The sequence below is a fragment of the Lepidochelys kempii genome, chromosome 1 (assembly GCF_965140265.1).
Source record: "Lepidochelys kempii isolate rLepKem1 chromosome 1, rLepKem1.hap2, whole genome shotgun sequence".
Classification (NCBI taxonomy): domain Eukaryota; kingdom Metazoa; phylum Chordata; order Testudines; family Cheloniidae; genus Lepidochelys; species Lepidochelys kempii.
Genome location: NC_133256.1, coordinates 345,134,144 through 345,156,615, shown reverse-complemented (window position 1 = coordinate 345,156,615; position 22,472 = coordinate 345,134,144). Strand labels below are relative to the sequence as shown.

At 50.4% G+C, this 22,472-nt stretch overlaps 1 protein-coding gene across 1 annotated transcript in view; it reads right to left on the bottom strand.

Annotated features, from left to right (window-relative positions):
• LOC140911047 (uncharacterized) overlaps positions 1–22,472 on the bottom strand; it is an 85,785-nt gene that overhangs the window by 42,272 nt on the left and 21,041 nt on the right. Inside the window, exons 10-19 of the mRNA XM_073343301.1 lie at positions 21,617–21,688; positions 21,116–21,151; positions 19,404–19,463; positions 17,125–17,169; positions 14,886–14,921; positions 13,937–13,972; positions 10,532–10,588; positions 8,919–8,990; positions 7,503–7,574; positions 6,096–6,131 (exon numbers count right to left, since the gene is read on the bottom strand). Coding sequence (XP_073199402.1) covers positions 6,096–6,131; positions 7,503–7,574; positions 8,919–8,990; positions 10,532–10,588; positions 13,937–13,972; positions 14,886–14,921; positions 17,125–17,169; positions 19,404–19,463; positions 21,116–21,151; positions 21,617–21,688 — 522 coding nt within the window. The remainder of the gene's footprint in view (positions 1–6,095; positions 6,132–7,502; positions 7,575–8,918; positions 8,991–10,531; positions 10,589–13,936; positions 13,973–14,885; positions 14,922–17,124; positions 17,170–19,403; positions 19,464–21,115; positions 21,152–21,616; positions 21,689–22,472) is intronic.

Genomic DNA, 22,472 nt, shown 5'->3' with positions numbered 1-22,472 from the left:
CCCAGGCTGCCCCTCAGACTGGGGAGGTATTCCCCATCCACATCCTCAGAGCCACTTCAGTGTCCTCCTTCAGGTCCCCGGGGAAAGCCTTCCTTTGCTGGAATGTCTATAAAACCCTTAACCACGGGTGGTGGGCTGAGACTGCTGCCTACCATGCTCACCAGTGCTGACTGTCTCATTGCTTCCCCGCATCAACCAGTCTGTATCCATGTATCGTCTCTTGGCTTATACTTAGATGGCAAGCTTTTTGGGACAGGGACCGTTTTTTTGTTCTATCTGTGTACAGCGCCTAGCACCTTGGGGTCTTGGTCCATGACCGGGGCTCCTAGGTGCTACACAAATACAACAATAATAATAATAAAAAGAGGGGAGAACAGCATTCCCCGAAGGAAGGCGTGCAGAACAGTCACTAGGAGTGGGGTCCTGGAAGTGATATTTTTCCAAGGCAGTTTGTATGCAGGGCATGAAAAGAAGCTTTGAGAGCTCAGAAGGGTTGGGAGAAAAGAAGATGACAAAACAGAAGGAGATGACTGGGGAAGAGGGAAGCATTTGGGGCAGGGCTGGGGAATAGTTTGATGGTGTTTAAATTTATTCCTGGAGATTTAAAATCATAGAATCATAGAATATCAGGGTTGGAAGGGACGTCAGGAGGTCATCTCGTCCAACCCCCTGCTCAAAGCAGGGCCCATCCCCAACTTTACCTTTCAAGCTTCTCCAGGCAAATAAAGGCAGGGCGATCGGCGCTCCGAAAAGGGCCATTTAAAGGCAATTACTGTTGGAGTGCTGAAAATAACTACCAATAAGTCTAATGCTCAGGGGGCACAGTGATTAAAGCACTGCCTCAAACAGGTTTCAGCTCTCTGTGCAGATATTAGGTAGCACAATAGCGAAGTGGTGTAGATTAGTCATGAATGCTGAGCGCTGGCCTGACACAAAGAGATGGTTGAACCACCCCGGAGCACTGCCTTCAGCTACAGCACTGGCCAAGCTTCGGGTGCAAGCCAGAGACGAAGCCCCTTTGGTTACTGACCTGCTGTGGCTGCTGAAGTGAGCAAGTTGGGCATCACTTCACTCGCATCGGGGAAACGTGCAAGGGAGGGAACGGGACTTCCTAAAGACAAGCACAGGCAGGACACATCTGCTCAGAACAGCAGTGAAAACCCAAACAGAAGAGTGGATATGTTCCCGAGCCACAGGGTGGTTTGTAACCACTGCTCACAGGCTCACTGCCTACCGGGTTTAGAGGTATATATTTGACGGGAGGTGTCTGAAGTCAGCGTTAGCACAGAGGCCTTGGTGTTGCCGACTCTCATGATTTTGTCATGAGGCTCACGATAATCACTGTTTGCCTTAAAGCCCCAGCTCCTGGAATCATGTGGATCCATGATGATTTCAGCCTTCAGTCTTAAAGAAAAGGTCAGCCCTCACGGCTGTGGGGGAAGCTTCAAAATGTGACCCCAGTGCACCCTAAAGGTCCAAAAAGCAGAAGGCAAATGAAAAGAACCCCACATCTATTATTGGTACATAATCTCATGATTTTATAACCAATCTCAGGATTTTTGATGACTGTCATGATTTGTGACCATTTGGGGTTGGCGATCCTGGAGGCCTCGATCTGCCAATGACAACCGCAAGCCTCCTTTCTTCCCCCCACATGCCTCTGGACCTTCTTCCACTCCATCCCCGTGCTTGCAACGTCCTTGCCCACATCCCTCTCCCATGAGCTCACCCGCTCCTCAGTCAAATCACTCCCCAGAAGACCCATTTACAGCAGCAGCATCCGAATAGCCTTGTAATCACATAGTCATCATATGTGTCCTTCCTTATTCTCCCCCTGCTCCTGGAGTGTATATCTTCACTTGTCACTCACGTTCACCAGTGCTCAAGTCCACCAGGACCTTAACCCAGGCTCATTCAGAGGAAGGTGCTACGCTGCATCAGGTTGGCAGAACATTTTGTAAGTCCGCTTTGGCAGCAAACCTGATGTTCTTTGTTCTGCAATGTGCCACGCACGCTGATGGAGCTATGTTAATGACTGACGGTAATGTGGAGAAGGGAGCAGGTGCACGAGTGCTCAGGGTAATAAAAATTGGTGCATCTGAGGAGATGCACATGCAAGCATGACCCTCCTGGTACTAATAAGGCACTTGGCTGTATGCTCCCCTTTGGTCTTACTCTTGCTACTAAAGAGGGGTAACCTAGCATCTGCTTGGCAATGGCTCATGAGTGCAGACTGGAATCACTTGTTCGGCTCATCCCTTTTTTGCCTAGCACGTACACAAATCACGCTTGGCACTATTGCCCTCCAAGATCCATCTCTCAGTACCCATCTGCGACGGGCCAAAAGGCCCAGAGGTTCTCTCTCCCGCATCTGTTATAACCATACAGCTAAGGGTAGCCTAGAATTCCTCCTTACCTGTAAGGGGTTAAGAAGCTCAAATAACCTGGTTGGTACCTGACCAAAAGAACCAATGGGGAAAGAAGATACTTTCAAATCTTGCGGGATGGGGGGGGAAGGCTTTGTTTGGTTTGTTCTCTTGGGAAGCAGAGAAGCATCAGGTCAGAAAACTCCTTCTCCTATAAACCATCCTAAAAGTCTCTCATTTTACAAAAATTGTAAGTAAAAGCCAGGCAAGGCGTGTTAGATTATCTTTTGTTTTGCTTGTGAATTTTTCCTTTGCTGGAAGAAGGTTTATTCCTGTTGTCTGTAACTTTGAAACTAAGCCTAGAGGAAGTTCTATTGTGGTTTTGAAACTTTTGTTACCCTGTAAAATTATTTTCCATCCTGATTTTACAGAGGTGATTTTTACCTTTTTTTTAAATAAAATCCTTCTTTTAAGAACCTGACTGATTTCTCTATTGTCCTAGGACCCAGGGGTTTGGGTCTGTGATCACTTTGTAACCAATTGGTTAGGATATTATTCTCAAGCCTCCCCGGGAAAGGGGGTGTAAGGGCTTGGGGGGATATTTTGGGGGAATAGGAACTCCAAGTGGTCCTTTCCCTGATTCTTTGTTAAATCACTTGGTGGTGGCAGCATCCCGTCCAAGGGCAAAGAATTTGTGCCTTGGGGAAGTTTTAACCTAAGCTGGTAGAAATAAGTTTAGGGGGTCTTTCATGTGGGTCCCCACAACTGTACCCTAGAGTTCAGAGTGTGGAGGGAACCCTGACAGCATCCGTCCTGAATTTTGGGGCTTCTGATAAAGTGGAGCCTGGCTTCAGTGCTGACACAGGTTACGCAAAACTAAAATGAAATCTTGCCGTCCCAGCCCAGCTCCAGCGACAATACAGGTCGTCTTCCTAATGCAGGAAATATCCCTTATTAACTGCATCCTAATAAGGATTCTGATAGCCGGCGTTCCTGAACCATGAACGTTTACAAGAAACCGATGGCCAGTGGTTATTTGTCTGGTACAGTGAAATTTGTAGCTGTCAGAAAATCAGCACGATACAAAACCACACTGATGTCCAAATTGTAGAGCAGAATGAAGAGAGCATTGGTTTGGATGCAATTTGCGAGAGAAAATGACTCGGAGTTCTCAGTTGTTCCCAGTATCACCCCCACAGCCATTCAAGAGGGTCAAGCAGCTGGTGAGCTAACTAATGACTTTAGTATGGCTAGTCATTTTCTGTGTATATAATCTGAAGGGACTCCCACCAATGCATCTAAACAGAGGTCTGCAATTTCATGCTGGAGTCCTGCTGCGATTGACCAGATGGGATCACTGCTTTCTTGGGTACTGCTCAGGGCACATTACTTCTTTTGGCACCAAGTCAGGAAAGCACTTAAGCACATGCTTAAACTGACCTCAGTGGCACTCTGCATAGGCTTTAAGCTAAGCACACGCTGAAGTGTTTTACTGAATCAGGGTCTTTGTCATGGGAGGCGAGTATCAAAGGCCAGGGGAGATTAAGCTTCCCCTAACCCAGGCCGTGGTCCCACCCATGCGCTGCCCCAAGGCCCCTTTCTCTCCCGCAAAGCCAGTGGTGGCTCAGCTCTGGCTGGCGGCCTGGAGCTGGGGCTTGGCTGGAGGCCTGAGGGCAACTTGAGCCAGCAGGCAGCTCGGGGCTGTCCAGTGACCTGGGGCTGCTCAGGGCCAGCTGGCACAGCTGAGGCAGATCGGCTGGGGAGGGCTAGCTGGCAGCTCAGGGAGCAGGCCAGCTGGCGCCTCTGGGGGTCGGTCTGGCAGTCTGGGCCAGCTGCTTTGGCTGGGACTCCTCCGACCGCGGGGGTGGGTGAGGACATTCGTGGTTCTGGCGAGCGAGGGGTGGAAGGGGCAGGGCCTCAGGCAGAAGGGGTGGGGCCAGGGGTTAGCCTCCCCGAAGGGGCAGCTGACGTGCCACCCATGGTCTTTGTTACACTTTGATGAGGAATTAAAGCTTTGGATCATACACATGTAAACAGTACGAAATCCATGGCTCCCGAGAAGCTCCACGATAGTCGCAATGCAGCATAGAACCGTCATGAGGAATTTCACACCAACAGGTGTGAAAGAATCTGTATCTTTTTCGGTCCCAAGCCCCAGGCCCTATCACTTGAGCTAAAGGAAAACACTTTCGCACAGTAGAACTATTTGAAAAAAAGGTAAAGCATCTTTCTTGAACATTTCTGAAAGACTCTCAAGTGCCTTGCTTTGCTCAGTGTTTTTCATTGCATTTTTAGTATTTCATAAAAAAAAATTGAAATAAAAATGTCTTTTCACTTGGTGGGGAAATGCCTACTTTCAGTCACCTTTTACATTTTTTTCCCCACTGGAAACCGGTGGGGAAAAAAGTAAAGAATGGCAAACAGGCGTGGGATTTTCCCACCAAAATAAAATGGGGAAAAAACTGAAGCCTTTTGAAAATTTTGAACAGAAATTTCAAGAATGTGAAATGCTTTCCTGAAACATTTCAGTTGAGTCAAGTGCTCAGACCTGCTGTGGGGCAGTGTTTCTGTGGCAGAGACGGCCCAGCCTGCCCTAGCAGCGAGGTTCCCCCACTGAGAGCTCAGCTGAAATCACTGAGAGCTGGGTGGAACCTCAAGAGACCAACGCGCAGAGGTCACAGTGGCAGGTGGCAGCAGAAGTGATGGCACAGGGCTACTGGCAACAGAGTGATGGAGTGAACGGGGGCACAACGAACAACAGTGGCCAGAGCGAACAGTGAGCAGCTGGAGGAACGAGCAAGGCGCCTTCTTGCCCCCCACCTGGGAGGTGAACTCATGTGAAAGCAGCTCTGAAATCTGAGTCTCCACTGACCAAGGACAACACCGGTGAGTGCTCATGAGGCTGTTAAGAATGCTGGAGACACAACACAGTTCATGCGAACAAACATGGCCGTGGCATCCTACTTTTATGACGTCATTTTATATTGGACACTGGTGCACATGTCCAGTAGCCAGTTCACTACAGTATATCCTTCTCAGAATTCATGTGGATGGCAGTATTCTAAGGTTTAACTACTACCATGACATATATAAGCCTGTGTATATGTGACATTTTGAACACGTATTAGCTTCGGTTCTGTCCAGACAGTACACCCTGAAATGCTAATATAGTAAAATGAGGAAATGCATATTTTAGGTGTTCTTTGATGCAAAATGCAAAGCCCTCATTAAATTGCATCTCTGATCTCACTGATCCATACAGCCACCCTCACGCTGTTCAGATCTCCCTTTTCATGCAAGTGTTCAAGAAAGTTTCACCCAAATTATTTCCTTCCTGGAGGCATCTTCTGCCTTTGAAACACGCAGCATTAGCTGTCAGTGAGTCAGAGAGGAGCACAGTGCATATCAAAGCCACCCTTGCACTTCCACCGCAGGAGTGCACCTGAAAAAGAACAGGAGGTGCCACGAGGGGGCTATTCATGGATCCCCACAGAAGGAAGGGACGTACCAAGAGCCCTCCATGTACTGTGCTCCCAGCTATCAAAGTGCTGAACACCAGCCAACGTCAGGACATCTCCCTCCTTCTTAATAACCTTTCAAGAGCCTGGTGACTGCCTGCTGAGAAAGTTAGCACTCGGGGTGCTCTCATCAGCGGTGCACAGCATGAGGCCATTAGAGCGAATGGACATTATCCCAATGCTACTAACATGAAACGCTCTCACAACTCACAGCAAATCCAGGCAGGCCAGGTTCTCCGGGTTCTCCCTGGGAGAGAAGGAGCAATGAGTTAAACACACAGGAAAGTCACATGTGTCTGCTACACACCGTGCAAACAATTACCATTCAGTCACTTGATCCCTAGTAAGGATTCCCCTCCAAAACCCATATCATCATCATTTTAGCTCCTGGAGGATCCCGAAGCACTTTGCTTGCTGTACGAATACAGGCATCGCTTATCATACTGCCAAGCTAGTGCAGCCACCTCTGGGGTGGGAGGCGGCAGCTGTCTAACCGCCGCACAGCAACACGGCACACAATTTAGGATGGGAAGTGAAAAATAAAACATCTGATGGAAGAAACTGCAGGGGGAATTGAAAGTAGTTATTCAGTTCGGAGATGGAAGTAACACCATGAACTCTTGCAAAATGTGCCCTGGGACGACAAATAGTCTGATGCCAGACGGATTTCATTTATCGGCTGAAACACAGAGGGTCTGGCTGAACTCATTCCATTTGCAATTTGATGTTCTGTGGACTTTGCCCCAACCCCTTCTTTTGCAGCAACTCCTCTTATGGCAACGTGCATCCTCAGAGCACTTTAGGAACCTCAGTGAGGGCATCCAGCACCCCAGCGAGGTAGCGTTATCCCCAGTTGATAAATGGAGTAAGGGAAACACAGGGGCCTGATTCACCCTTCCAGCTGAGATGCATTCAGTGCAGGAACCTCTGCACTTGCTGGTATTCTGGGCCTGGCTGGGGGACCTGGCCAGGCTTGGTGTAAATTAGAGCAGCCCTCAAGACTGCTTCAACGTACACCCAAGATGCCCATGTGTCTCCCTAGGAGGAGGAGTGGGAGGCTGGCACAGCCTTTCCACCGGGTCTATGATGACAAGGGAACTCGCTTACACAGAGGCATTTCACAGGAAGTTGTGGAAGAGGGGGAGAAATCTGCAGACTTTAAGGCCTCTTTACACCACTAGGGACCTTAGAGCAAGGGGCCCCAGAGAGCTTGAGTGACTCCCAAGGCCACAAAAGGAGTCAGCACAATCCCCAGGCTCAGGACTTCCTGCTTCCAGTCCCGCACCGTGACCACTTGGAGAACACTACGGCACATGGTTCCTCCAGGACACTGACCTCGAACAAAAGTACCGGCGTGCTCTAAATGGAGTGCGCAATGGGGCAGAAAAACCTGGTGACAAGATGACCCAAGTGGAAGCTGGAGAATGTCTAGCCTGGACCAGCACTTGAACACTGCCTGGTGCAGTGCCCCACTGGGGAGATCCTGTCGCCCCACCCCCAGCCCCCCAAACTATTCAAGATAAGTGACAAAGCCAGGGCTCAGTTCCAGTGGTGGAGCGACAAGCTATGATGGTAACCATGTAGGTTTCTCAGCGTTCATTTGGGCCATTGTACTAACCTTCTGTCCCACTGGTCCTCTGGCACCGAACAGTCCCATGGCCCCTTTGACACCTGCCTCACCTTTGACCCCCTAAAATCGAACACACAAACCAAGAAACTTGTTTATTCAGAAATTGCCATTTCCACTTAAAAACATACCTCGCCTCCTGCCCCCCTACACCTTTATTTGGAATTATAGATTGGGGCCTCCTCACCACGCAGTTGACACCCATGATTTCCCCAAGGGGCGAGGTTTTCCAATGTTTTCACCCTGTGGACCACCTCATGAGAAAGAAGATCCCCACACCACCACCCCATTTCCACCCTCCCAATCCCCCCTGCTGGGTTCTCAACGGCTCATTCTGCGCCATCGTTTAGAAGCGCTGATCTAGATGTTTGATTAACAGGGGTCACTTGGTGTAGCTCTCGGAGCCCTGCGGAATCCTGATTGATGAGGCAGGGAATTTACTTCTTACACAGAATATGCCACGGGATCAGGGGCTGCCTCCTTTTGAGAAGCTGCAACGAATACAATGCTGGCAGCTATTGCTCCTGAACGGGCAGTCAGTGGAGGAACAGGTGGAAATGGAGGAGAATTATAATAGCACCCTGCATTTACATAGCGCCTTTAAGGATCCCAAACCACCATTCAACTACACATGTGCATAGGTGAGGGAACCAAGGCACAGCGCGCTGCATAATAGCTGCGTGGGGGGAAGAACAGAAAAGCCAACCAGCCCATACAGACAACGCCATGGGATCTGCAGCAGCCACCCAAAGCAAAACCGATCTCTGTTTTTAAGGAATCATAACACCAGTTCTCCGATGACGGGGAACTTACACCATTTCCCATGATGATACCACAGTCAACTGGCTAGCGCGTATGTGCACTGCTGCCTTCTAGTGGAGAGAATAAGAACTGCCCAACTGTTTATATAGCCACCACAGTAACTGCATCACTTGTGCATGTCTACACTTTGCTCCTTGTGTCAGAGACGCGCATCCTCACCGGAAGAGCTTGCACCGATTGAACTGTCAGCGTGGGGCATTGTGGGACAGCTTCTGAAAGCCAGCAACAGTCGATGTAAGCAATGCAGTGTCTACACTGTCACTGCGTTACCCTAACTACATCAACCCTGACTTTATGCTTCCTGTGGAGGTGGTGTTAGTAAGACGGTGTAGTGGGCCAGTGACGTCAGTGGGAGCAAAATTTTAGTGTAGACGCTTAGAGAGTTAAGTCAAAGTAAGTTGCCTTGTGTCGAGCTAACTCTGTCGAGTAGACCGGGGCTAAATGAGCCCCCCCGTACACCAGCCAGCAGAGTGCGTTGAGTGGATACTATGCAAGATATCCTATAGAGGGCAGCAGTGCACATGTAAGTTCTGTATATCCCAAATGAAGCCGTCTAAGACCCCCAATGAATACGGCGGTTCCTACCTTTTCTCCTGCAGGCCCATCCTCCCCTTTCTCGCCTTTGTCTCCATCGAAGCCTGGCGGGCCCCGCTCACCCTACGGGATCAGACAGAAGCTCTATGAACTACACTCGCACCCCACGCCTGCATCTTCCAAACCTAGACATGCCTCTTTGCTATGCTTATGCCAGGCGTGCATCTAAGGACCTCGCAGCACTCAGTGACCGCAACTCGCAGAGGTGTATTTCTAGGTCAAGCTTCCCCACCTTGCTGCTCAGGGGTCAGAAGGTAGCTCAGTTCCATGCCCTCTAGGAGCTGGATTGATGCCACCCACTTTGTTTCGCACAGGCAACCAAACAGCAAAAATTATTCAGCAGCAGCTTGTACAGACACAGATAGGTATTATTAACAGCACTTGGCCCTGTGCAGCCGCAATCATTTGCAGATCTCAAAGCATTTTGCAAAGGCTAATAGGTATCATTAACCCCATTTTCCAGAAGGCCGAATCTAGGGAAGCGAGAGGTTAAGTGACTGCCTAAGATTGCATAGTGAACCAAAAATGGGAACATACCCCAGATCTGCTGGACCCCCAGTCCCATGCTCTAGCCACTGTCCCACACTGCTTCTCTGTAGACAATCAACCCAGGGTTGAAACCAGCCACCTAACGGTGAGAGGCCCTTTATGCCATACCCAATCCCTGGAGCTATCCATCTCCCCTGGCTGGGCCCTTCCTGAGCTAGCCAGCCCTCTGAGATAGTCACCAGGCTTGTTCAGTTCATCTGTGCATCAACTCAGCCAGGGCTCCCATCTCAAAAGCCACTGAACGCACAGAAACCAGAACCAGGACATGGAATACACAGGAGAGCACAAACACCAATCAAGTAGGTTAAGACTGAGGGCTGTACTACTTGGGTCCAATTCTGGCAGTTGGTTTGGTGTGGGGGGTGGCTAGATGGTGCTTGGAGGCCTGTGATATACAGGAGGTCAAATTAGATGATCTGGTGGCCTCTGCTAGCCTTAAACACTGTGACTCTTAGGGTCCGTCTACACTGCTATGTAAACCCAGGGTTAGTAGAACTCGAGTTATCTGACCCTAGGTTTGCTAACCTAGGGCTTGAGTGCTTACACTCATTTGTAACCCCAGGTGAGAAATTGTTGAACGTTGGGTCCCAACCTGGGGCTCCAGCATCTGCACTATGTATTATGCAGGCCCGAGTGCAACCACCCATATCCCAAAATTCCTAACAACCTCCCAAAATGTGGCTGCTCTAGCCGTTTGTTCATGGTGCAGTGTGGGAAAACGTGACTGTCCACCAGCCAAAGGGAGTCAGCCTGTGGGATACCGTTGGCAGACTCCCAGAGCATGAGTCTACACTACAAAGAAATAGGGCTTGAACCCTGGGTCCCAGCTTGACTCAGGCTCGGACCCTCCATGCCCGTGGAATCCTGGGTCTGAGCCCTGGGTTAGCATGATGTGTGAGCAGATGTAAGGGGGGTTAGGCTGCTGCCTGGGTTTGAACTCTGGGCTTCTACTGCAGTATAGATATATACCCAATGACCACTACTGCAGATGAGAGAATGAACTGCTCCCAGTTACTGAAGGTAACATGCTTTCAAAGAGAACTGTCACAACCTACCGGATCTCCTTTGTTGCCTTTATAGCCTTGAGGTCCAAAAATAATAATGGGTTCACCCTAGGAAACAAACAGGCAAGAACGATGGACACACAAGCCATGATGCAGAATTGCAGTTACCATATGCCCCACTGGACAGACCGACCTTTGCTGCGAATGGCTCAGCAGACAACATGCTGGGTGATTCACACAGCAAAAATAAAGGTATCAAAATATCCACCCTGCCCCTGAGCCACAATACAGATTTCAGCTGCACGAGGCAAAGCAGGAGACCTAGGTTCATTCCTGATCTTGGGTGCGGCGCAGATGGGAGACTTTCATCCCAGTGTGGCGAGCTGGCTCTTCACCATAGCGTGAAGCTCACTTGAAAGACAGAATAGAACGACAGTTCACGTTGATCTCCCCAGCGCTGCACTAGGACGAACCATAACAGTGACGTCTCACTGCTCCATGCATGGCATCCCATTATATAGATGGAGACGTGGAGGGCATGATGGGGTGTTCCCTCTACAGGAGCCCCAAGCAGGTTAATGTGGGCCAGAAGGGGCAAAATAACCCTATTTGCTGCACCTGGAGGGGAGCCAGGGCTTGATAAGGCCTAACTGCAGATGAAGCCCTGCTAGGGAGGAGCTGGGACAGGATTATACAGCCAGCAAGTGAAAGCAGGAGGGGGCTACACAGCAGGGGCCTGCAGCCACTTTCTAGAGGGAAAGGGAGTTGGTCAGGGACAAGGAGGAAATCCAGGGGGAGAGCACACCTTGGAATCCGGCCCTGGACTAGGGAGTCTGGCAAAAGGACAAGAGGGGTGAAGTAGCCATGGGGAGCAGAGGAAATTCCAGTGGAAATCCAGAGATAGAGGGGTGGGGTAGGAAGGAGTTCAGGGAAACAGCAACAGGGACGAGACTGAGCAGATCTGGATTGCTAGTCACAGGGTCCCTGGGCTGGAACCCAGAGCTGCCTCCAAGCCTGGCAACTAGGAAGTGGTACAAGGCCCAGAGGTGGAACAGAAGACCAACTGAGCTGGCATCCAGATGGCTTGTCCGGTGGGAGTTTGATACCCCAGAAAGGGGACTGTACTGTGGCCTGGCCCGGAGGGCCAAGTCACGAAGAGCGAGCACTTCGAGTTGCAAAGAGAGGGACTGACAATAGGGGGGGCCACAATGGGCAAAAGCTAATTCCAGGCCCAAGCCACAGGAGGGCTCCCCTGCGGTGAGCGGAGCCCTTTCTGCCAAGTGACTCAGCGGCAGAGCTGGGTTGGAATGCAGGAGTTCCTGGAGCAGCAGTCCCCAGCTCAGAGCACAAGACTGTCTTTCTTTCTTTGAGAGAGGCGGGCCAGGGAAAGGATGGCAGCCGAAGGGGCCAAGGGATGGAGAGGTATCAATGGATGATGGGCGAACGCAGAGTGTGGTTCAGGCATGTGCTAAAACGCAGAGCTGGGAGAATAGTGCGAACACTTTTCTGGGAGTAGCCGTTTGAATTTCGCAATGACCGTGTTTCAGTCGCGCTCACGCCCGGTCAACATCCCAGCACTGGGTGACTGAGCTGTACTAGTGGCAGCTTTACAAACATTAGCGAGTTAAGCCCCAAAACTTAACGGTGATGTCAGCAGCGTTAAGGGAGAATAACTTCCCAAAGGCACGAATATAGGACAGTCCGATGTGCTATCTGTGGATATACAGCCTTGGGAGGACGCTAGGGAGGTTTTGCCTCACAGCATGAGTCTGGTGATGGGTATATATTGATGTCAATATCCGCTGGCGAGGGAACTGAAACCCTCATGGAGCACTGCGGTGTATTCTCAACAGTGTAGCAGGCAAGATGACGCTGGAAAGAAATGCACAACTTCTTATTTCCATGCTTTTCAGGTTTTGGATCGATGGGACATCTTGAGGGAGCTTCAGCTGGCACCAAACATAGTCTTTGTTTGCTAATTAATTATGATCTTTAGTAGCACACACTGCACATTTAAATTTCATGGCCTTTCCTCAGAGGTAAATTAATTCCCAACACTCACTTAATCCTCCTTGTTAGCTTCTCTAGAGACTGCAAACCATTTGCAGCAGGGACTCTACTATGAGTTTGCACAGCATCCCACACAATAATCATCATCATTATCTTCCCTTCCAGTTTGAGACACTCTTCCACTTTCCTGGGCTTGAAGGGTTCCAAAGCAGACTGGATTGGGATTAACAGATTTTTTTAGACCAGAAGAGACCATGGGCTCATCCTTTCCAAGGTCCTGCATAACACAGAGTTTCACACATGTGAAGCAGGAGCTAGAAAGAAAGTTAGGAAGCAATCAATTGGAAGAACTAAGCACAACCCGGTTATCTCCCCCATCCTGTTTTATCTCACAAGCCTCTGTATATTTTATTAAGGAGTCCTTTGGAGAAGGCAGTTCACTTTCCTTTAGGTTGGGAAGTACTTTCAGGTTCCTTCAAGAAAGAGATTAAGAATTGATTTGTCACTGGAGCAGGGTGCCTTTGAAAGTAGTTTCTTCAGACATAAATCATCCTTAATCATTTAATACTCTTTGACTCAACGGTAGCATTGCCATGTAGGTTTTCTAAACCTCCTTTTCTAACAAGCCATTTCACTCAGGAGAGAAGTTAACAGGAAACTTGACAGAGATTCAATACTTGCTGGACCAAAGCAACGGGGCACTTTTCAGATCTCTTCTTAGTCTTGGTTTAATATTACTTGATATAATCAATCTCACGATTTTTAAGACTTTAACATGTTTTGGGATGGACTGTGCAAACTATAATCAGATATATTTTTCACTTCCTGTCCTAAACTGTTACAAAGCGGTACTGTGCGACATTAATCAGCTGCCACATTCCACCTCAGCGGTGGCTGCATTTTTGTGGTGGGTGAAGGATTCCTTCTGAATTCTCATGAAAGCAAGGTCTCATAGCAGTGACTCTAGCCAGCCATGTTACTATCAGAAAATGGTTGAAGCTTCTTCATATAGCTCCGCCAATTCATCTCATATCTAACTTAGAGTACTGGGCTCAGTTCTTGATAAAGACAGAAGTCTACTAGGGACAAAATTGGGTCTACTAATGCCATGCCTTCCATCTCTGAACCAAGGCAGGAGTTGAACCTAGGTCTTCTGAGATGAAAGGCCGAATGCAGACACCAAAATTCAGGATCCATGTCCAGAACTTGCTTCAGATTAGTGGCACCACTGTCCAGGGACTATACAGCTCCCTCTTCTACTTGGTAAGAAAACAGCAGAGGTCCCAGATGTCTGAAAACATATTTTTTTTCATTTATGTCTCTAATTCGTCCACTCATTGACATTATTTTAGACACGTGTCCAGCTGCCAACTGGCATTCATAAAACCCTTCCAACTTCTTATATCCCACATCCCCCAGACAGTTAACATTTTTTATGTCCCTTACTCTTTCTCCCTTGGGTCCCAGGAAGCCACGATCACCCTGAAACAAAAAGGACAATGAAAGGCTTTTCCTCTACCGTTGGCACATCACTCAGTACACCCATCTGTTTAAGAACTGCTCTTGTTTATAACTATAGCAACCTATGCTCAGAGAATGCAATTCAGCTGAGCATCTCGAATCACTTTGCAATGACTAACTCATCACACAAAGTTGCATCTAACATAAGTATCTCTATCCCAATTTTATAGCTGGGGAAACCGAGGCCCAGAGGACTTAGGTGACTTGCAGAACAGCAGGAACCAAACCCACAAGCATTGATCCTCAGTCCCTTGGTCAAGCCCCTAGACAAAGCCTTTGCTATACAACACTCTCCTTTGTGTTTGGGGTTTTCCTAGGATTCCAAATGCTATACAGGGGGTGTCCTTCTCATCAGATGTCTGTAAACAGGCATTGATAATCCCCCAAAAGGCAGAGTCCTGGGACTCCTCATTGTCTGGCAGGAAGAATAATCCACTCTATGCTTTGCCCCTAAATACCACCTTACATTCTCAAAGCGCTGTACAAACATCAACCGGTTTCCCCATTGTCTACAGCGTCACAAGGCAGCTCAGTGTTATTTTCCCCATCTCACATATAGGGATTGGCCCTCATCTACACAACACCATGGCTGGATTTAAGGTGGTTGTGAATGGTTTTGTTCTTGTTTGCGTTAGAGATCGGTATTTTAGCCTGGGTAGCTCCCACGGCTCTCGCCCAAGAATCTGACCCCGGAAACCAGAGCAAAGGGAGAGTGAATGATGTGTGGGTGGAGACTGGCTGAAATGTGCTTAGGAACATATGTCCTCAGCAATGGGGTCCATTGCTCAGGGCGCTGGGGAACACGGGAGATCTGCCTGGCTGAGGTGACCATCCAGGTGCTGCAGAAAGTCCAGCTAAGACGCCTGCTGCTTACTCTTTCTCCTTTCGTTCCAGGCAGACCTTTCGGACCCTGCAAACACATGAAACAGCATGTCAGAACGAACAGCTGGTGGTGGCAACCTCCTTGGGCGAGGGCAGAGCTCTGGGGGCAGGACGAGCGCTGCACAGAGGGTTTGAGTTGCCTCTCACTCCCGTCAGGGTGACTTGGTAGAACGGCTCTGCTGCCAAAGGCAGCAGAAGAGGAGACTCAGGCCCCGATTGTGGCAAGTGACTGGATCCCTAAAAGGACTCTGGCCCGTCTCCTCATGCGCACGGGGCAAAGCGATCTATCTGTCTGAGATACTGATACAGCCCCTCGTGTCTGGGCACCTCACGCTCTGTAACGTATTCATCTTCACAGCACCCTGGTGAGACGGGGACGTGCGGTTACCGCGTGTCATAGGGCAGGGGAAGTTAGGCATCTACACGCCTTTGAGGATCTGGAACCTAAGCACCTGGCCCTATGTCACACAGGAAGCTTGCAGCAAAGCAAGGGATTGAACGTTGGAATCCCAGATGAGCACTTAACTACTGAGCATCCCAACCCCCCGCTGTGCTCTGGAACAGGTGAATAAAGACTTGCACTTTTCTGACTTCCCCCATTTAGCTCTTTTCCTTCCTTTGGAGCTGCTGATTCTCAAAGTGGTGCAGAAGGAGAACTGTAGCTTCTCCATTTATAACCATCCTTCTTCTCCTAATGGATGTATTCAATCCCTCCTGGGAACACTGCAGAAGAAGCAGTGTGAGACCCACTCTAGAGTCACCAGTGGCTCTATTCCATCCTACCCTGGCTCTACTGAACCTGGAGGCAGGCTTCCATGGTGTTCAGCATGTAGGCTTTGAACTACATCATGACAAAATCGTCTGCACTAACGTCGCGTTTGGCATCCAAAGATCTCAAAGCGCTTCCCAAAGCTGGGGAAGGATCATTATTCCCATTTTACAGATGGGTGGGGAAAGGGGGCCCAGACATTTCAAACGAATTGCACAAGGGTATGACGAGGTTACCTACGATGGCATGAAGCTGACCTGCAACCGGTAGCAGCAAATATCTCCAGAGATGGGACACGAAATGGGGACGGCTCTGAGCTACTGCAAAAAATTCCTTCCCAGGTGTCTGGTTGGTGGGTCTTGCCCACATGCTCAGGGTCTAACTGATAGCCAGATTTGGGGTCAGAAAGGAATTTTCCTCCAGGTCAGATCGGCAGAGACCCTGGGGGGATTTCGCCTTCTTCTGGCAGCCTGGGGCACTTGCAGATTTAAATAATGTAAATGGTGGATTCTCTGTAACAAAGTCTTTAAACCATGATTTGAGGACTTCAGTAACTCAGCCAGAGGTTAGGGGTCTGCTACAGTACTGGGTGGGTGAGGGTCTGTGGCCTGCCACATGCAGGAGGTCAGACTCGGTGATCAGGATGGTCCCTTTTGACCTTAAAGTCTATGAGGGCACACAGAGCAGAAGAACAGGGAATGGAACTCAAGTCTCCAGACTCCACCCCGCTGCTTTAACCACTAGCTTATTCTGCCTTAATAATGCAAGAGGGGCTCTCACCGTGCACTGCATTTAAGGATGAGATTTACCACCAGGCCTTGCAATACAATAATCTCTGGGTTTCCACAACTGTCACTATTTCCCGTCGAATTCCATCTACTTCTTCTTTATTCCCATCTGCGTGTCCTACTACCTGGAACCTGGTGTTGTTACTGCCGTACCTAGTTGGGGATTTTTGGCCCGTAACTCACTCCTCTGGGAACACAGTGCAAGAGTTCGTGCGGACTCAGAGCTCCATGAGGTCACGCAGGGAAAGGGATGCAGGGAGACGAAGCTGCATGCTGAATTAAAAAGCCATTTGTGGATGGGCCATGCTGAATGGGCAAGGAATGCAAGTCAGTTACACTCAGTGTTGTGGCCCATGTTTTCAAATCCACCTATAGGATCTCGACACTCAACTCCCATTAAAATCAGTGGGAAGTGGGCACCCATCCCTATGTGGCTTTGAAAACCTCATCCTATAGCAGCATCCACAGCTAGGGCTTCTCGCCAGCCAGTCTTGGGCCTGGTGCCACAAAACCATCCTCATACGCTTCAGGGGCTGGATCACTCGATAACTGCCCTGTTCTGTTCACTCCCTCTGAAGCATCTGGAACCGGCCACTGTCAGAAGACGGGATACTGGGCTAGAGGGACCACTGGTCTGACCCTCTAAGGCCGTTCTTTTGTTCCTACTGACTTACCATCATGCCAATGGGGCCTCGGACTCCTGCAATGCCCTCCTCCCCCTGTTAGCAAAGAGAGATTTAGTTTCATTACTGTGTCTACAAACAACGAAGCATGGATAATACACACAAGCCCCATCCTGCGAGCCCTGGGTGCATGGTGCTCCCACTGAAGTCAATGGATGACCTGTGCATAGAGGCCCATAGTGCCCAGTTCCCCTGCTGTAAGTGGAGAACGGCAACCTGGACAGCTTCAAAGTCATCGCAAAGCTGCGCTTACAGCTGTTCAGTGCGTGCGTAGGCACCGGGAGGCAAGACAGTCCCTGCCTGGTGGGGTAGGGCCTAGCGGGCGACCGACAGAAAAGGTTGGGGGTAGGGAACGATCTTCTCAGCTCCCAGCGTTCCAAGGAGGCGTCAGATGCGTTTCTATTGCGTCATTCTGTGCAAGCAAAGGGGCAAGTTCTGTCTGCATGAACTTCAAGGAGACCAGGTACCGTAAATAAGGCAGCCCAGAATTTGGCCTGGAATGCACATCATTGCTCTGTCCCCTCTACATTTGTGGATAGGAATTGTTTCCCTGTTATTTTCCTATCCCTTTACAAAATGTGTGTACATGGAGCCTTCCTATGAAGTGTAACCCATGTGCCTATACCCATCTATAACACACGCCCCATATCTCTAACCTGCTTACACCACCTATTACTCATGTATTAACCCTTCAGAAATCTTCAGATGCACTATAGCCTTGCCGGCTAATTCATCGAGTACATTTTGGCCTTACAAGCTAAATCCTGGAAGATTTGTCTGACGGCAAGTGCCAAACATTTATACCGACCTAAGTACACCCCAGGAAGCCAGGTTCTCATCTCAGTTACACTAGTGTAAACCCAACGTCATGCCAGAGAATCCAGTGATTCACTCCAGATTTACACAACAGTACTAGAAGCAGAATTAGCTCCTCATTGTTTCATTACCTCCTCCCCGCCCACACTCAAAAAAAAACAAAAAAACCCTTAGCAAGATTTACACTAGACCTTACACAGTTGTTGACATTCTCAGGCGCTTCGCAGGTGCCTATTTGAACAGCTCTCCTGGCAGCTGGTGGGTTTGTATAAACGTCTTACATGATAAAGTCAGTTTATTCATAGAACAGCCACAGAGGAAGCAGCATATAAAGATGTCTTCTCTGATCTAGCTGCATGAGGGTTTGCATCCCGCCCCGGTACTGCACTCTGGGGGGGTGTTACTTTGCCTAAGCAGCTCAGCTCTCACTATTCAAATGTACCAATAAGATGTTTATTTTTTATCAGTAATTATTTATACGACACTAGTACCTACAGGCCCCCCTCCAGGATCGGGCCTCTTCATGGTCGGCACTTTACAGACACGTACGTTCGTTTGTTAAACTTTGCGTACATTTTATTCCTAGGGCAGAGGGGAATTCACGCTTAATTATTTTAATTAATTTTAAATGAACAGAAAGATCTGGGAGGCCAGGCTGGCTGGACAGCCGCATGTTTAGAGCGGTGGAGATGAGGAGTAAACCCACAGAAGGCAATGGAGCTACGTGAGTGTAAGCGTAGGTCTACACAGCAGGAGCTGTGCACCAGGCTAGCCTACCTGAGCTAGCCTGAATGCAGGTAATGTTAGCAGTGAAGTGAGGGCTAGCAAGCCAAGAACGTACCCAGGGTCTATGCCAGGCTTATACTGCCCGAGCTGCTCTGTCTTCACTGTTGCTTTTACCCCACTTGCTTGGCTTGAAGGTAGCTCAGGGGTAGGGTAGCCTGTGCTTGGCTTTTGCTCTGCAGAGTCATACCCTCCGTGAGATCAGCATCAGGCCCTCAGCCCCCGTTACGTTCACTTACTGAGGTGTGGCTTCCACCTGTGCCACTGGGGGGCAGGGTGGGGTGGCTGAGTGCATAGGGGCAGGACAGGAGACCCTGGTCTGGTGGCTCAGAGAGAGACCTAACCAGTCAGTGTAATTCCCATGATGCCTCATTTGCAGCATGGGAGAATCACCTGTGGGGCAGATCAGTAGTGGTGGGAGGGAGCATTAGCTTCATGCCAACTCCACAGAGGCACAGGTGTGTGTGGGGTGTGCTATGGGGCGGACAGAGCCCGTCGCCTCTGAGCATGGCCAGATTTGGTCTCAGTAAAAATTCAAGGGGATTCGGGGTCAGCACCTGAAGGGGCTTTTGATATGAGTGATCATTGCATGATAACACCTTTAGCATGTTCAGACAGACACTGCAGTGAGAGAACCGAATGGAGCCTGGCGTGATAATGGAATGACCTACCCCGGGGCCAGGCAGTCCACGGGGACCTCTCGCACCTGCCATGCCGAGGCCGATCTCCCCCTGCGCAACAGAAAGGAACACAAAGGGGTCATTTCAGGGACACAGCTGCACATTTCTCCTCTCCGTGCCAGAGCCCTCTGTTATTACATCGGGCAGGAGGCAAAGCCCCCGGAAATCAATGGGCGTTTTGCCATTAATTCCAGCGGGTGTGGGCTCAATCCCTTGTATTGCAGAGCCCACAACGGCCGGGCCCAAACCACGCTGATCCCCCTGTTATTGCTTTAGTGCCAACAGCAGGAGATCTGCCTCACAGGTAGGTGACAAATCACAGCCCACTATTTAAGAGGGCAACATCAAAGGGCACGTCTACACTGCATAGTTAACCCAGGCTCTTATCCACTGTTAACCACACACACCCCTACAGTCCGCACAGAGAAACCTCGGATCTGGGTTTGGAGGAGGCTTAAGCCAGGGCCACCTTCCCCAGTTGGAACTCGGGCTGGAACTCGCCCACTTTGACGCGAGGACACAGGCTAAACCACTTGAGTGGTGACAATCCCTTGCCACAGTTTCCCCTGAAGGACAGAGAAGTTCTCCTGCAATTGACCAGGAAAGAATCCTAGAGCATCACAGCACAAAGAAGCGTGGGATATGCCCCCGGTACACATGGGCAAGCGCAGACAGCATGAGGACACAGTGACGCAGGTAGGGCTCGCCAGCGGGGATGCTCACACCTGGGCGAGGCTGACAAAGGGGCTCAGACCCGGGTGTCAATCCACCCACCCAGGTTAACTGTGCTGCACAGACACAGCCTAAAGCACAGGCAAGGGGCTGGCGTGCAACAAAAGCAACGCAACCGGGCAGGGCAGCTCGCCTGGATCCCATCCCTTCCAGCGTTTTATGAATTAATTTGTACAAGTTACTGGGAAGTGATAATCCCTCAGGTAGGGGCCTGATCAGAAGCCCATTGCAATCCATGGAAAAACTTCTGTGGGCTTGGGATCAGGCCTCTCGACTGTTAACGCTGCTTTGGAGGAGACCATTCGGATGTGTTGGTCCTCAGGAGGAAAGTGCATGAAGGCGGAGCAAGTGTAGGAATGCCAACTTCTAATTTCAGAAAACCGCACACTACAGCAGGAGTGCCGGAACCTTCCGCCACCCCTGCTCCGCCTCCTCCTGAGGCCCCGCCTGCTGCTCCGCCTCTTCCCCTGAGGCCCGTTGCTGCTCTCCCCGTTCCTTGTCGCTCAATCCTCTCCACCTCCCTCCCGCCCCCCCCGAGCTGGGCTCGCTCTGCTCCAGGGCTGGGACGGGAGCTGCAGCCCCTGACACGGAGCCTGTTGGCCCATGAGGCCCTGGCTGAGCAGGGGCTGGTGTGGGTTGATGACTCGGTGCCTCTCCCTGCTCCTGCCTGCGGTAACTGGACTTTTGGTGTCCGGTCAGTGCATCTGACCGGACACTGTACAGGTCCCCTTTTGAACAGACTTTCTAGTCACCAGGCTACCCTCAGCAGGTGGGGATGTGGATGGGGTCAGGCATGGCTTCCAGCTCTTTGGGGTGAGACAGGAGGCAGCGAGAAGTCACTGTGTTTCCTTTCAGTCCTCCTCAGAGTGCAATTCCCACCCCTCCATCCCTGCCCAGAGCTTTGGGCTGAGGCTACCATTTTGGGATTCATACTGGCGTCGTCTTTGTCTTTCCCGCCATCCACAGCTCACCTTGTTGCCATTGGTCCCGGGCAGCCCTCGAATCCCCTGTGGACCAAGGAGACACACACTTGGTTTGCAACACCTCTGATGCACCGTGCCCCAAGGAGCGGAGCCGGCGAGCGGCAGGCAGGTTGTAATACACCCAGTAAAAGGAATTCAGCGCGGGTGAAAAGAACTGGGCTGAGAGCCAGAGAACAAAGCCCGCCCTCCCTCCACGGGACAGATACAGCCTGGGTGCCGGCAGCACCAACTTCCCTGTCGTGACCTTGGGCCTCACTCCTGACCCGAGGCCAAATCTGCATGTGGAAGGATCCAGGCACCGTCCCATCCCAGCCCCTGTGTAGGACACCCCCTCACAGTCTGGGGTCTGTGCACGAAGGATCTGTGTTTGTACAGCACCTAGCCCGACGGGAGCCTGGCCCATGACTGGGGAACGCACATAATATACAACAACACGGGTACACGTAGCTTGTTCAAAGAATGCAACAGTGAAAAATAACCAAAGGTCACCTGTTTTCCCGGGGGCCCGGGAGGTCCTGCTGGCCCAGTGGATCCATTCCTGCCTCTCTTACCACGTTCCCCCTTTGAACAGAAAAACCATTAAGAGGGAGATAACTTTGATGGCGAGTTGCTCTTTGCCCCCAAATGTACTCAAAGGGGCCGCCCCTCAGAGGGGTGGGTCCCCCCCTACAGTTTCCCCATAGACGGCCAGCAAGAGGGACCTGGGCAGTAAATGGCCTAGACAGTAGAAGAATCTTACAATGGTCATAAGGCAACTGGGCAGGGGGTTGGGTTAATAGAGGGGGTGGCAGAGGAATGGCCTCCACCTCCCCAGATCACACTGAGCAACTCTGGGCGTTTCTAGGAATTAAAAACAAAATCCCTTTGGGCCCAGAGGGTGGCTGGCTCTGTAGACAGATCTGGAGATCCATCCAAGGGAGAAAGCTTGTTTGGGCAATGTCAGAGATAGGCTACTGAGCTAGGTGGAGCGTGGGTCTGATGCAGTCTGACCATCCCTAGGTTCGATTGTTGAGTAGGTCATTTGAGATTCTCCAGCGTGCTACCATCCGCACAAGCTGACAGAGACGAGATGCTCTAGCTCACGGACCAGGTCTGGGCTTGATGCTGGAATCTCGAGGGTGACGTTCTCCAGCCTGTGTTACACAGGGGGTCAGCTTAGATGGTCCCCTGTGGCTTCACAGCCTCAGAGAGTTAATAAACATGGGGAAGAGGGGGAAAGAGTGAACCACTGCTGGAGGGCAGGTGGGAACAGTGATTGGGCATCATGCAAGGGAGGCACTGCTCGGGAGGGGGCTACTGTTTGTTTTTCCTGGGCTGGACTGGCTGACGCGGTCTAACATTACAG